The sequence below is a fragment of the Elephas maximus genome, chromosome 4 (genome assembly GCF_024166365.1).
Source record: "Elephas maximus indicus isolate mEleMax1 chromosome 4, mEleMax1 primary haplotype, whole genome shotgun sequence".
Taxonomy (NCBI): Eukaryota; Metazoa; Chordata; class Mammalia; order Proboscidea; family Elephantidae; genus Elephas; species Elephas maximus.
In genome coordinates this window covers 160,462,443-160,477,852 of record NC_064822.1, presented here as the reverse complement: position 1 = coordinate 160,477,852, position 15,410 = coordinate 160,462,443, and the positions used below count along the sequence as shown (strand labels likewise).

General features: G+C 39.8%; 1 protein-coding gene across 1 annotated transcript in view; it reads left to right on the top strand.

Moving 5' to 3' along the window:
• FGD6 (FYVE, RhoGEF and PH domain containing 6) overlaps positions 1-15,410 on the top strand; it is a 142,580-nt gene that overhangs the window by 95,155 nt on the left and 32,015 nt on the right. Inside the window, exons 9-12 of the mRNA XM_049884083.1 lie at positions 12,191-12,241; positions 13,479-13,537; positions 13,621-13,692; positions 15,057-15,125. Coding sequence (XP_049740040.1) covers positions 12,191-12,241; positions 13,479-13,537; positions 13,621-13,692; positions 15,057-15,125 — 251 coding nt within the window. The remainder of the gene's footprint in view (positions 1-12,190; positions 12,242-13,478; positions 13,538-13,620; positions 13,693-15,056; positions 15,126-15,410) is intronic.

Below are 15,410 nucleotides of genomic sequence, written 5' to 3'. Positions count from 1 at the left end.
TGTGCTCATGACGAACCTGTACTTCGACCAAGAGGCAGTTGTTTGAACAGAACAGTGGGATACGGCGTGGTTTAAAGTCAGGAAAGGTGTGCGTCAGGGTTGTATTCTTTCACATACTTACTCAATCTGTATGCTGAGCAAATAATCCAAGAAACTGGACTATATGAAGAAGAATAAGGCATCAGGATTGGAGGAAGACTCATTAACAACCTGCAGTGTGCCGATGACAAAACCTTGCTTGCTGAAAGTGAAGAGGACTTGAAGCACTTACTAATGAAGATCAAAGACCACAGCCTTCAGTATGGATTACACCTCAACATAAAGAAAACAAAAATCATCATAACTGGACCAGTAAGCAAGATCACGATAAAAGGAGAAAATATTACGTTGTGTAAATCTGCTGCAAAAGACCTCTTTAAAGTATTAAAAAGCAAATACGTCACTTTAAGGACGAAAATGCCCTTGACCCAAGCCATGGTGTGTTCCATTCGCCTCATATGCATGTGAAAACTGGACAATGAATAAGGAAGACCAAAGAAGAATTGATGCCTTTGAATTATGGTGTTGGTGAAAAATCTTGAATATACTATGGACTACCAGAAGAACAAACAAATCTTATTTGGAAGAAGTAGAGCCAGAATGCTCATTAGAAGCAAATATGACAAGGCTTCATCTCACTCACATATTTTGGACATGCTATCAGGAGGGACTAGACCCTGGAAAAGGACAGCATGCTTGGTGAAATAGAGAGTCAGCAAAAAAGAAGAAGACCCTCAACAAGATGGATTGACGCAGTGGCTGCAATAGTGAGCTCAAACATAGCAACGATTGTGAGGATGGTGCAGGATCGGGGCAGTGTTTCATTCAGTTGTACACAGGGTCACTATGAGTCAGAATCAACTCAATGACACCCAACAACAACAACATAAAACTCAACAAAACTAGAAGTGACTTAAAAGTCTAATAGTAGAATATTTAAGTATCATATAATATATCCTTATGATGAAATATTATGCAGCCACTACTGGAATGTTTTGTTGTTGTTGTTGTTAGGTGCTGTCTTGTTGGTTTGATAACAACCCTATGTTTCACAGAAGGAAACACTCTTCGGTCCTTCACCATGCTCACAGTGGTTGTTATGGTTGAGTCTGTTGTTGCAGCCAACGTCAGTCCATCTCGTTGAGGGTCTTCCCGTTTTCCGCTGACCCTGTACTTTACCAAGCATGATGTCCTTCTCCAAGAATTGATCTCTCCTGACAACATGTCCAAAGTATGTAAGATGCAGTCTCACCGTCCTTGCATCTAAGGAGCATTCTGGTTGTACTGAAATGTTTTAGACGAGGCCTAAAACTTATATATTATTAAAAGTAAATTTAAACATTTGTGAAAGCCTAAAAAAATACTTTAAAAATGTAATAGTTATTTTAGACCAGTGTTGTTCATGGTTTATTTGAGTGTTCTTCATTACTTAATTTTCCAGATTTCCTATAATTTATTTTAGGATTTAAAAAATATGAATATGTTTCATGATGTTGTAGGACAAAAATCACTGCAGTTTTTAATCTATTTATTTTACGTATGAGGATAATGACACACAGAAATGCTATAAATCTGTAGCCATCAAGTCAGTTCCAACTCATAGTCACCCTGTCATCGGACAGAGTAGAATTGCCCCATAGGGTTTCCAAGGCAGTAAATCTTTACAGAAGCAGACTGGCCATGTATTTTTCCTACGGAGCGACTGATGGGTTTGAACCATCGGCCTTTCAGTTAGCAGCTGAGCACTTAACCACTGCATTGCTAGGGCTCCTTAGAAATGCCATAGGGCATGTCTGAAGTCAGTGTTGACAAACAGAATGCCACCAGGGCATGGCAAGGTCACGTGCCTCTGCTAGACATGGTTGGGCCAGGCAGCCTGAGAATCTCTATCCTCTTGACTTCCAGCCAAGGGCCCTTGACCAGTTCACCAGACTGCCTTGACAGTGTCAGTCTGTCTTGGAACTTGAAACATGATCTTTGGTTTTGGTATTTAAAAATGATCCATAGTTTATTTCAGAAGTGCGAATAATTTGGAGTTGCTTCCTTCAAAATCTCGAACTTTAGAAAACAGTCTTATTGACTAGGCATAGTTTTCTCTGGAGCCCATAATTCTGTATGTGTTGTTGATCTCATTACATATATATGGAGGAAAGAAGAAACCTGGATGATGCAAAGGAAGACATGTCCTCAAATTCAAAACACTTGGCTTTGCAGTGTTATTCCTTCTACATGCTCACTTCTTCTATGGTTGGCGGCCAACCTTTTCTCAGCCCATAGTCCAGGAATCTGACTGGATGTTGAATGCAAATAGTGCAGCGTTGCCACAGTGACTCTTGTTGGGCCATCATCCTTTATCCTGGTCCTCACATATGAGATGAAAGGTAACCTGCCTGTCCCTAGAGGTTGTACGTGGTGCTTTCGGTTAGTTTTGTTCAGTTACTGTTGGGCAATGGTAGTGATGAAGGTGGGAGATGTTGAGCACAGGCTGGTTAATTAACTTATTAATCAATGATGCCACCTGGTGGCTAGAGAGTACATTTTGTGGTGCCCATTCACACTGCACCAACCTTGGTTTTTTTCTTTGTTATAAATAACTTCAGTAGTATCTGAGGCATTTTTACTGGTGAGGTTTTGAAAAACACTTAATTTGGTTTGGCAAAAGCAGGAAAGCCGTAGAAGACTACAGCCTAATATGGCAAACTGAAATGACTGCTCTCCTCTCACGGGTATTACGAAAGCTCCTCAGAATACTGGGTCCCAGATGGGATTGGCACACATAGTAATCCTCTGTGACCAGCGTGAACATGTCTGTCTGGTCTGCTTTCCTGCGTTTCACCTTGGTTAAACAGTCACTGGGGCAGCTAGTGGTTTCCGTGCTTTTCCCATCTGACTCAGGGTGATTAGTCACTCTTTTTATCACACTGCTGTCAGAGTCTGGGTGATATCTTAACTCCTTGAGGGGATCATGGCTTGTCCTTTTCGGAAAAGGTAAACTCCAAAGGATGTGTAGGATGTATAAGATGAGGTTCCTTCCTCATGGCTCTGTCTTAAGGTGGTTCTGACATAAGTTGAATACCTTTTTTTTTTTTTTTTTTTTTTAGTTTTCATGTTTATTGCCTTTTATTATCAGTATCTTTATAAGCTTTTTATTTGTCTTCGGGGGTTGGCATGAGAATGATAACATTACATGCCGCAGTATTGTATGTAGTACATATCACCAACAATAAGATATTAAAAAAAAAAAAGGTTGGTCGCAAGTACGGTTCATTGTAAGTTGAATATGTCATAAGTCGGGGACTACCTGTATTGTAACAAGATGCTGTAAAAACAAGATAGATAGATAAATAGACTGGGAAGTTGCATTTTAAAGATCAATAGATGTTTTAAAGGTTGGGTAAACCTAACTCTACTACCTTCTTGACTAATAGCATTATTTTGGGACATCACAGTGGTGAGTTTTCTACTCAGCCGATATTTTCAGTCTGTTCTTGAAAGTTCAGCTTGGCAGGTCTGCGGCTGAGCTTGAGTACAAACAAAGAAAATGCGACCCAGAAGCTCATCAGGCTCAGCATAATGAGTCTGAAGTCAGGATCTCCTGATACAGACATCTTAGATGAGCTCTTGGTTTAGAGAAATGTCAGTTTGCATGGATTTACTTCTCCACTAAGAACAAGGATTGAAGACAGAAGAGGAACTTACCATAAATATGATATTTAGGTAGATATACTTTCCTTTCTACACTCTTCAGCTGACTAAAGGCATATGAAAAATTACTTTTGATTAATGAGATAGTTGAGGCACTGAGAGCAGGTAATCTAATGTGATAAGTAAGTGTTTCTCCCCAACCCTATCACTCCCAGCCATAGAAAGTTTAAATATTTGAACTCACCGAACATGGCCTATATATGCAGTGTATTCTGAGTGGGATCAGAGTGAGTTTAAGGAAATTCTTCATCTCTTGGGTAGGTAAATGCATTTTTTTTTCTTACCTATTTGATTAAAAGTGTGCTGTTCAGTTTATGAATTCACATTACGTTAAGATCTAAATTATAGGGACGGCTCTGGCAAGATAAAACTATGCTATGGTTCAGGGAAGCTTAATGTGGTCATACCCAATATCTTACCATGGCTTGGTGCCAGTGCATGATGTTTATAATGTGCATGTCTAGACTCACACGGGTTCTTGGTTGACTGTCTGAAAGATGTAAGAAGTTTCAGCAGTTATGCGTGTATGTCGTCTATTAAGTTTGAAAAGTTTGCACCAACATTCAAGTTTCCCTTTGTGCCTTTGAGCGTGACTCCTTAAATCCAGGGGATGAAGTTATATCTGTTCCATGATACTGCTAAAAGGGCACTGGGTCTGATGAAAATGCATTCAGTCTCTTAGCATGCCTTTCATCCTCTGGTTTTCTCATCCTCCCAGACATTATGGTTGATTTAAGCATTTACTGTCTTTTACCTAAACTAAGGAAACCCTGGTGGCGTAGTGGCTAAGTGCCACGGCTGCTAACCAAAGGGTCAACAGTTCGAATCTACCAGGTGCTCCTTGGAAACTCTGTGGGCCAGTTTTACTCTGTCCTATAGAGTTGCCGTGAGTTGGAATCAACTCAATGGCACTGGGTTTGGTTTTTTGTTTTGGTAAGGCACACTTGTGTCCAAAAATAATTTTTTTTTTTTAGTTATTAAATATTTATATCCCTTTGTGTTTTAAGCCCCTTGCTAAGTTCTATGTGAGACAAAAAGGTGAATCAAGCATGGGTCTTTCCCGTAGGGAGCTTTGAGTCTGATAAAGAAAATGGTACTTGTTGCTGTCAAGTTGATTCCTACGCATAGTGAACCTATAGGACAGGGTAGAACTGCCCCACAGTGTTTCCAAGGCTGTACTCTTTATGGAATTAGACTGCTACATCTTTTTCTCATGGAATGGTTGGTCGGTTCAAACCACTGACCTTTCAGGTGTTAGCCGAGGGCTGTGATCACTGCACCACCAGGGCTCATTAAAGAAAATGATAGAAGGCATAAAATGAGTAACTGCCATGTAATGTGTTATTCATGGAAGATAATGATAATGTAGTGGGAGAAAATGTACCTTTTATATGGAAAATTTTGTAGGAGAGAAGGAATTGGAGATGAGCCTTGGAGAATATGAGTAGAATTCTTATATGCAGAGACAGAGAAAGGGATTTCAGAAGAAAGGAATATTTGGGGCAAAAGATATTCAGGCAGGAAGCACATAGGAAGTTTTGAAGGAACTGTGTAGAATCGACTTTAGTAAGAAGCGTGTGTGTTAGGCAGCACTAAGAGAGAAAATCAGAAGTAGATAGGGACCATGTAGTGGGAAGCTTTAAATGCCAGGGTAGGGGATTTTATTAATTTGGTAAGCAATGGGAAGCCATCCAGCATTTCTCAACAGAGAAGGAAGTTTTGCCTTGAAATCATGACATTCCTTGGTGTTAAAGATTCATTAAATATAGCCTAGTATCTCAGGGTTTGTTTTTCATATTGCAAGAAGCACTATATACTACATTGTTTATTTACAGGCCACCTTCATCTAGACCAGTGTTTCTCAACCTCAGTTCTGTTGACATTTTAGGTCAGATAATTCCTTGTCAGGGCTTCCCTGGGCACTGTAGGACGTTTGGCAGCATCCCTGGCCTCTAACCACTAGTGCCAGTAGCACCCCTTACCCCTAGTTGTAACAACCAAAATGTCTCCCAAAACCAACCAAATCCATTACCATCAAGTCAATTCCAACTCATAGCAATTCTATAGGACGCAGTAGAACTGCCCCATAGGGTTTCCAAGGAGCAGCTGGTGGATTTGAACTACCGACCTTCCGGTTAGCAGCCAAGCTGTTAACCACTGCACCAACAGAGCTCCAGCTGCCAAATGTCCCCTGAGAGACAAATTCATACCCTTTTGAGGGTTACTGGTCTAGATACATGTATTGAGTTCCTCTGGTACTCTGGGCATTGTTAGCGATAGCAAATCTAAGAGTCTCTTTACGCATCCAATCTACTAATGCCTTAGAATTTTGTACCAAGCCTATGCCTAATCTCAGGATTAAGGTGTTTCACATGTGTTGGCGCAAAGCAGCTGGACTGGGCATCAGGAGACGTGGATTCCCGTCCTGGCTCCACCACAAAGAGGTTGTGTAACTTGGATGAGACCAGTAATCTGATTCCTCCTCTCTAAAATGACTGCTGTGACTGCTAAGGCTTTTTCCAGCTCTGATTCTGTGTCCCGATTTCACACTGATTGCAGGGCTTTATTCTCTTGCATCTTTAGAAAGTTAGCACACATTGAACTAGCCTCTATAAACTAACAAGACTGACTAAAGTATTGAAAAAGAAAGATAAATGTTTTTGGCCCAATGCTTTTAATAGTTTCCTACAGCTGCCATAACAAAGTACCAGAAACTGTGTGACTTAACAGAAATTTATTCTCTCATAGTTCTGGAGTCTAGGAGTCCAAAATCAAGGTATTGGAGAATCTGTTCTGTGCCTTTCTCTTAGCTTCTGATGTTGCTGGCAATCCTTAGTGTTTCTTGATTTATAGACAAGTCACTTCCATCTCTGCCTCCATTGTCACATGGCATTCTTCTTGTGTGTCTGTGCCTATGCCTCTATGCTTCTTATAAAGACATCAGTTATATTGGATTAGGGCTCACCCTAATGACACTATCTTAACTTGATTATATCTGCAAAGAACCTATTTTAAATTGGTTATATTCATAGGTATTGGCAGACAGGACTTCAACGTATCTTTTTGGGGGGCAAAATTCAATTCTTGTTGTTGTTGTTGTTAGGTGATATTAAGTCAGTTCTGACTCATAGTGACCCTATGTACAACAGAACGAAACACTGCCTGATCCTGCGCCATCCTCACAATTGTTGTTATGCTTGAGCCCATTGTTGCAGCCAATGTGTCAGTCCATTTTGCTGAGGGTCTTCCTCTCATTCTCTGACCGTCTCCTTTACCAAGCATGATGTCCTTCTTCAGGGACTGGTCCCTTCTGATAACATGTCCAAAGTACATGAGACAAAGTCTTAACCATCCTCACTTCTAAGGAGCATTCTGGCTGTACTTCTTCCAAGACAGATTTGTTCTTTCTTCTGGCAGTCCATGGTATATCCAGTATTCTTCAACAATACCATAATTCAAAGGCATCAGTTCTTCTTCAGTCTTCCTTATTCATTGTCCAGCTTGCACATGTATATGATGTATATGAGGCAATTGAAAATACCATGACTTGGGCCAGGCGCACCTTAGCCCTCAAAGTGACATCTTTGCTTTTTAACACTTTAAAGAGGTCTCTTGCAGCAGATTTGCCTAATGCAATATGACGTTTGATTTCTTTTCTTTCCTTTTTTTAAAATTGTGCTTTAGGTGAAAGTTTATAGAGCAAATTCGTTTCTCATTAAACAATTAATACACATACTTTTTGTGACATTGGTTACCAACCCCACGACATGTTAACACTCTCTTATTCTTGACCTTGGGTTCCCCACTTCCATTTGTCCAGCCTTCCTGTCCCTTCCTGCCTTTTTGTCCTTGCCCTCGGGGTGGTGTGCCCATTTAGTCTCATATACATGGTTGAATTATGTATGTTATTGTTTGGTTTATAACCCATTGTCATAGAGTTGTGATTCCAACTCATAGTGAACCTATAGGACACAGTAAAACTGCCCCATAAAATGTCCAAGGAACGCCTGGTGGATTTAAACTGCTGACCTTTTGGTTAGCTGCTGTAGCTCTTAACCAGTACATCACCAGGGTTTCCTGTCTAATCTTTGGCTGAAGGGGAAATTTCAGGAGTGACTTTAGTACTGAGTTAAAAGAGTGTCTGGGGACCATAGTTTTGGAGTTTCTCCAGGCTCTGTCAGACCAGTAAGTCTGGTTTTTTTTTTTGTGTGAGTTTCAATTTTGTTCTACATTTTTCTCCAGCTCTGTCCGGGACCCTCTGTTGTGATCCCTGTCAGAGCAGTTGGTGGTGGTAGCCAGGTACCATCTAGTTGTTGTTTGATTTCTTGACTGGTGCTTCCGTGGGTATTATTGTGGATCCAAGTAAAATGAAATCCTTGACAACTTCAGTCTTTGCTCTGTTTATCATGATGTTGTTTATTGGTCCAGTTATGAGAATTTTTGTTTATGTTGAAGTGTAATCCATACTAACAGCTGTAGTCTTTGATCTTCATCAGTAAATTCTTCAATTCTTCTTCACTTACAACAAGCAAGGTTTTGTCATCTGCATATTGCAGATTGTTAATAAGTCTTCCTCAAATCTTGATGCCTAATTCTTCATATAGTTCAGCTTCTTGGATTATTTGCTCAGCATACAGATTGAATAAGTATGATGAAGGGATACAACCCTGACACACACCTTTCCTGATTTTATGCCACACAGTATCCCCTTGTTCTGTTTGAATGACTGCCTCTTGCTCTATATACAGGTTCCTCATGAGCACAATTAAATGTTCTGGAATTCCCATTCTTCACAGTGTTATTTGTAATTTGTTAAGATCCACTTAGTCAAATGCCTTTACATAGTTAATAAAACACAGGTAAACATCTTTCTGGTATTCTGGTATTCTGATATTTGCTTTCAGCCAAGTTCCATCTGGCATCAGCAGTGATATCCCTCGTTCTGATTCCTCTTCTGAATCTGGCCTGAATTTCTGGCAGTTCCTTGTTGCTGTACTGCTGCAACCATTTAAAATTATCTTCAGCAAAATTTTACTTGCTTGCAATATTAATGATATGGTTTGATAATTTCTGCATTCTGTTGGGTCCCCTTTCTTTGAAATGGGCACAAATATGGATCTCTTCCAGTCAGACAGCTTTATTGTACTAAGTACTGTCTGTGTATATATGTATATATATATATATATATATATATATATATATATATAGTTGTTAGGTGCTGTGTAGTCGGTTCTGACTCATAATGACACCATGTACAACAGAGGAACACACTGTTGGGTCCTGCTGTATCTTTGCAGTCGTTGCTATGCTTGAGCTCATTGTTGCAGCCGCTGTGTCAGTCTACCTTGTTGAGGATCTTCCTCTTTTCCACTGATCCTGTGTTTTGCCAAGCATGATATACATCTCCAGGGACTGATCTTTTGTGACAACATGTCCAAACTATGTAAAACGCAGCCTTGCCATCCTTGCTTCTAAAGAGCATTCTGGTTGTACTTCTTCTAAGACAGATTTGTTCGTTCTTTTGGCAGTCCATGGTATGTTCAATATTCTTCACCAACACCACAATTCAAAGGCGTCAGTTCTTCTTCGATCTTCCTTATTCATTGTCCAGCTTTCACATGCATATGATGCGATTGAAAATACCATGGCTTGGGTCAGGCACACCTTAGTCTTCAAGGTGACATCCCTGCTTTTCAACACTTTTAAAGAGGTCCTTTGCAGCAGATTTATCCAATGCCATCTGTCTTTTGATTTCTTGACTCCTGCTTCCGTGGGTGTTGATTGTAGATACAAGTAAAATGAAATCCTCAACAACTTCCATCTTTTCTCCATTTATCATGATGTTGCTCATTGGTCCAGTTGTGAGGATTTTTGTTTTCTTTATGTTGAGGTGCAATCCATACTTAAGGCTGTGGTCTTTGATCTTCATTAGTAAGTGCTTCAAGTCCTTTTCACTTTCAGCAAGCAAGGTTGTATCATCTGCATAACGCAGGTTGTTAATGAGTCTTCCTCCAGTCCTGACGCCCTGTTCTTTATATAGTCTAGCTTCTCGTATTATTTGCTCAGCATGCAGATTGAATAGGTATGATAAAAGGATACAACCCTAATGCACACCTTTCCTGACTTTAAACCATTCCGTTTCCCCTTGTTCTGTCCAAACAGCTGCCTCCTAATCTATGTACAGGTTCCTCATGAGCACAATTAAGTGTTCTGGAATTCCCATGCTTTGCAATATTATCCACAATTTGTTACGATCCACACGGTCGAATGCCTTTGCATAGTCAATAAAACACAGGTAAACATCCTTCTGGTATTCTCTGCTTTCAGCCAGGATCCATCTGACATCATGTCCTCTTCTGAAACTGGCCTGAATTTCTGGCAGTTCCCCGTCAACATACTGCTGCAGCCATTTTTAAATGATCTTCAGCAAAATTTTGCTTGTGTGTGGTATTAATGATATTGTTCTATAATTTCCACATTTGGTTGGATCACCTTTTTTGGGAATAGGCAAAAACACGAATCTCTTCCAGTCAGTTGGCCAGGAAGCTGTCTTCCATATTTCTTGGCATAGGCGAGTGAGCACCTCCAGCGCTGCATCTGTTTATTGAAACATCTCAATTGATATTCCATTAATTCCTGAAGCCTTGTTTTTCGCCAATGCCTTCAGAGCAGCTTGGACTTCTTTCCTTCAGTACCAACCATCGGTTCCTGATCATATGCCACCTCTTGAAAGGGTTGAATATCAACGAATTCTTTTTGGTATAATGACTCTGTATTCCTTCCGTCTTCTTTTGATGCTTCCTGCATCGTTTAATATTTTCGCCTTGGAATCCTTCACTATTGCAACTCGAGGCTTGAATTTTTTCTTCAGTTCTTTCAGCTTGAGAAATGCCGAGCGTGTTCTTCCCTTTTGATTTTCTATCTCCAGCTCTTTGAACATGTCATTATAATACTTTACTTGGTCTTCTCTAGCTGCCCTTTGAAATCTTCAGTTCTTTTCCTTCATCAATTCTTCCTTTTGCTTTAGCTACTCGACATTCGAAAGCAAGTTTCAGAGTCTCCTCTGATATCCATCTTGGTCTTTTCTTTCTTTCCTGTCTTTTCAGTGACCTCTTGCTTTCTTCATATATGATGTCCTTGTACAACGCGTCTGGTCTTCAGTCACTCGTGTTCACTGCATCAAATCTGTTCTTGAGATGGTCTCTAAATTCAGGTGGAATATACTCAATCATATTTTGGCTCTCGTGGACTCGCTCTGATTTTTTCAGTTTCAGCTTGAACTTGGATATGAGCAACTGATGGTCTGTTCCACAGTTGGCGCATGGCCTTCTGACTGATGATACTTAGCTTTTCCATTGTCTCTTTCCACAGATGAGTGAATTTGATTCCTGTGTGTTCTCTCTGGCGAGGTGCATGTGTATAGTCGCTGTTTATGTTGGTGAAAGAAAGTATTTGCAATGAAGAAGTCGTTGGTCTTGCAAAATTGTATCATCCGATCTCTGGCATTGTTTCTATCACCAAGGCCACATTTTCCAACTACTAATCCTTTTTCTTTGTTTCCAGCTTTCGAATTCCAATCACCAGTAATTATCAATGCATCCTGACTGCATTTTCGATCAATTTCAGACTGCAGAAGCTGATAAAAATCTTTAATTTCTTCATCTTTGGCCTTAGTGTTTGGTGTGTAAATTTGAATAATAGTCATATTAACTGGTCGTCCTTGTAGGCGTATGGATATTATCCTATCACTGACAGTGCTGTACTTCAGGATAGATCTTGGAACATCCTTTTTGACAATGAATGCAACACCATTCCTCTTCAAGTTGTCATTCCAGGCATAGTAGACTATATGATTGTCCAATTCAAAATGGCCAATACCAGTCCATTTCAGCTCACTAACACCTAGGATATCGATGTTTATGTGTTCCATTTCATTTTTGATGATTTCCAATTTTCCTAGATTCATGTTTCATACTTTCCAGGTTCCGATTATTAATGGATGTTTGCAGCTGTTGCTTCTCATTTTGAGTCGCGCCACATCAGCAAATGAAGGTCCTGAAAGCTTTACTCCATCCACATCATTAAGGTTGACTCTACTTTGAGGAGGCAGGTCTTTCCCAGTTGTCTTTTGAGTGCCTTCCAACCTGGGAGGCTTATCTTCTGGCACTGTATCAGACAATGTTTTGCTGCTATTCGTAAGGTTTTCACTGGCTAATGCTTTTCAGAAGTAGACTGCTGGATCCTTGTTCCTAGTCTATCTTATTCTGGAAGCTCAGCTGAAATCTGTCCTCCATGGGTGACCCTGCTGGTATCTGAATACTGGTGGCATAGCTTCCAGCATCACAGCAACACGCAAGCCCCCACGGTCTGACAAACTGACAGACACGTGGGGGATATATATATGTCTCTCTCTCTCTCTCTATATATATATTTTTTCCCCCCCTAGATTATTTGAAGAATCTCTTAGAAGACTCTGGAGATTACAGAGACACTCAAGGTAAATAATTTTTGTGGTCTCCTATGTTGCAGAATTTTTATATGTTTATTAAGACCTAGAAAGTAAAAATATATCAATAACAAAACCAGTGCAGTATACTCTGTTGTATTCATAAGATGACTTGAAGCCTCTTTTTAAATTCTATTTTGGGTAGAACTCTACTGAGTGCTGCAGGGTGTTTAGCATCCCTGACTCCTACCTGCTAAATGCCAGTAGACTTTTCCAGTCATTGTGACTACCAAACATTGTTCACACATGTCCCTGAGGAGAGCAATACTGCCTTGGGTTGTTAACAATTGTACTCAAAAGCAGACTAAACAGATTTTTTCCTTTATATCTAGCAACAAAGATGACAAGGCTGGAGCATTCAAAAACGCTTTGCTAAAGGCAAAAATCAAACAAAAGGCAGTTGCCATCAAGTCGATTCCTACTCATGGCAACCCCATGTGTTGCAGGGTAGAACTGCACTCCACAGGTTTCATAAGGCTGTGATCTTTCAGAAGCAGATCGTCTGGCCTTTCTTCCAAGGTGCCGCTGGGTGTGTTCCCATCACCAGTCTTTTGGTTAGCTTAGCACTTAACCACCACCCAAGGGCTCCTTGCTAAAGACAAGGGATTAAGAAAAAATAATAAAACAGAGACAGTCCCATAAAGTCAAATAATCTGGCTCACAGGATAATGCTTGTAGTTTTGTAAGGTCAAGTAAAGTCCCATGTGACATTTCTAACTTCCATTTCTGACTCTTGCCTCTTGGCACCAGATAAAGAGCAGGAGGCTGAGCTCCGGCTCTCTTAAGTAGTTGCTCCTCACGGTTCTGTTTTCCTATCCTGGATCCTTTTCCCCAATATCATTTTCTTCCAAGGCAGTTTATACTGGGATGATCTATGGCTTCTAGGTGAGATCCTGTTCTCATCCTTGTAATCTTAACTGGAATATCAAATCTCAGCACAAACAACCCTGACCTTGATACCAATGGTGCATGTGGTCTAGTATGTATCTTCATTGTTTTTCTTTGGCTCAATTTTTCCATAAGTATTGTTTTTGCCTGAATTAATTTCCTTGGTTTTGCCCTTGTTGAACCACATCATCTATATTTGTACTTACTCATAGTCAAGTAGACTTCTCCAGAGATTGATTGCTATTAACTAGCTATCTTGCTGACTAGAATTGCTTAATGTTGCAAATCGTTCATTTCATTGGTAATGACCAAATGTCCCTTCTGTTCCTATGTATTTTAGATGCCCTTGCTGTTGTTATAGAGGTAGCCAACCATGCCAATGATACTATGAAGCAAGGAGTAAGTATCTTGATTTCAGCAGCTAGTGTATAATTGAACCTGGGAGCCTGAGCCTTCATACACTTGGCTTTCTCTTTCTGTAGGACAACTTTCAGAAACTTATGCAAATTCAGTACAGCTTGAATGGACACCACGAAATAGTGCAGCCTGGACGGGTAAGTGTTTCAAACCACCTTTTGCAAATTTAATATTATGCATTTAGGTGCCATTTGTAGATAATTTTCATATAGTTATGAAAATAGATATTATTGTTACTCTTCATTGACTTAATCTGGATCAGCTATATTCATTCTATCCATTAAAAACATTCATGATTTAAGTCACTGTGACAAGAAGTCCAATTCAATTTAGAGAATAGCAAAGGACCCCACAGAGTCTCTGATTAAATGGGATCATTTTATGTGTAATACCAACTGACCTCACACAGCTTTAAAAGACAATTTCATTTACAGTCTTTCATTTCCAAATAGACATATTTTAAAAAAGAAGACCTAGGGAGGGAGAAAATTGGTATTTTGATGCTCCTCATAGAGCACAAAGGAGGCCTAGGGAATGTGTTTGAGGCAATTACAGATGCAGTTATCAGGATATGATCTGCCTCAGGATCAAGTACACATTCAGTCAATTACATGACAGACCGCGTAGTACCCCTGTGGCCAGTACTGGATTTTTGGAACTCTGCTAGCTTGTCTCATTCCTAAATGACTTATAGGGTTTTAAAGGAAACCATGACTGTAAAAAGTCACAGGGAAACTAGCCCCCTTCCCCCGCAAAAAGAAACAATACTGGAGGAAGAAGCTATTTATGTATATACATATATACACATAGAGCCCTGGTGGCACAGTGGTTAAAAGCTTGGCTGCTAACCATAAGGCCAGAAGTTTGAAACCACCAGTTGCTCCTTGGAAACCCCATGGGGCAGTTCTGCTCTGTCTTGTAGGGTCACTATGATTGGGAATCAACTCCACAGCAGCAGGTGTTTTTGTTTTGTTTTGTTTCTGTACACATAGATATAAGGCGCCTGGTTGCATAATGGTGGTTAAGTGCATGGCTGCTAACCAAAAGGTCAGCAGTTCGAACCCACCAGACGCTCTGCAGTAGAAAGATGTGACAGTCTGCTTCTGTAAAGATTTACAGCCTTAGAAACCCTGTGGGGCAGTACTACTCCATCCTATAAGATTACTATGAGTCGGAATTGACTCAATGGCAGTGGGTTTTTATATACACACACACACACAATACACACAGACACATTTATGTATACATACACACGTTTTTATACACACACACATACACATTTGTGTATGTATATGTGTGTATGTGTATTTACCCATACGTACGAATAATATATATGTATTGTAATCATATTATGATGGTAGGATTAAATGGTGGGAATCTCTATATGAAAATAGTGCTTTCCTTTAATAATGGTGATACACACACACGTATATGTATGTATGTAGGTATTGTAGTTATGTTACAATGGTAGATTAAATGGATGTTTCTTTGGATGGATCAGGTCTTTCTGAAAGAAGGAACTTTGATGAAGCTATCCCGGAAAGTCATGCAGCCCCGAATGTTTTTCCTGGTAAGAAGCCATGTGTGGTTCTATTGTGTCCAAGGCAGGGGTAATTGTTTAATAGAAGAAGACATTTGTATAAGACAGGCAAGCTTAGTACATTCTAATAATGGTTTTAATGGGATCTTTTTTTTTTTTTGACTGGCTGGATTGCATATTTGCATTTCAAGTATAGGGAAATAAAATCTGTTACGATGCATACCCAGAGCATTATTCCCTCTTAGGATTTAGTTTACTTCATTTCTAATATGAAAGAATTGTTTTTATTAGTTATTTATTTAGGCAGATTGTAAT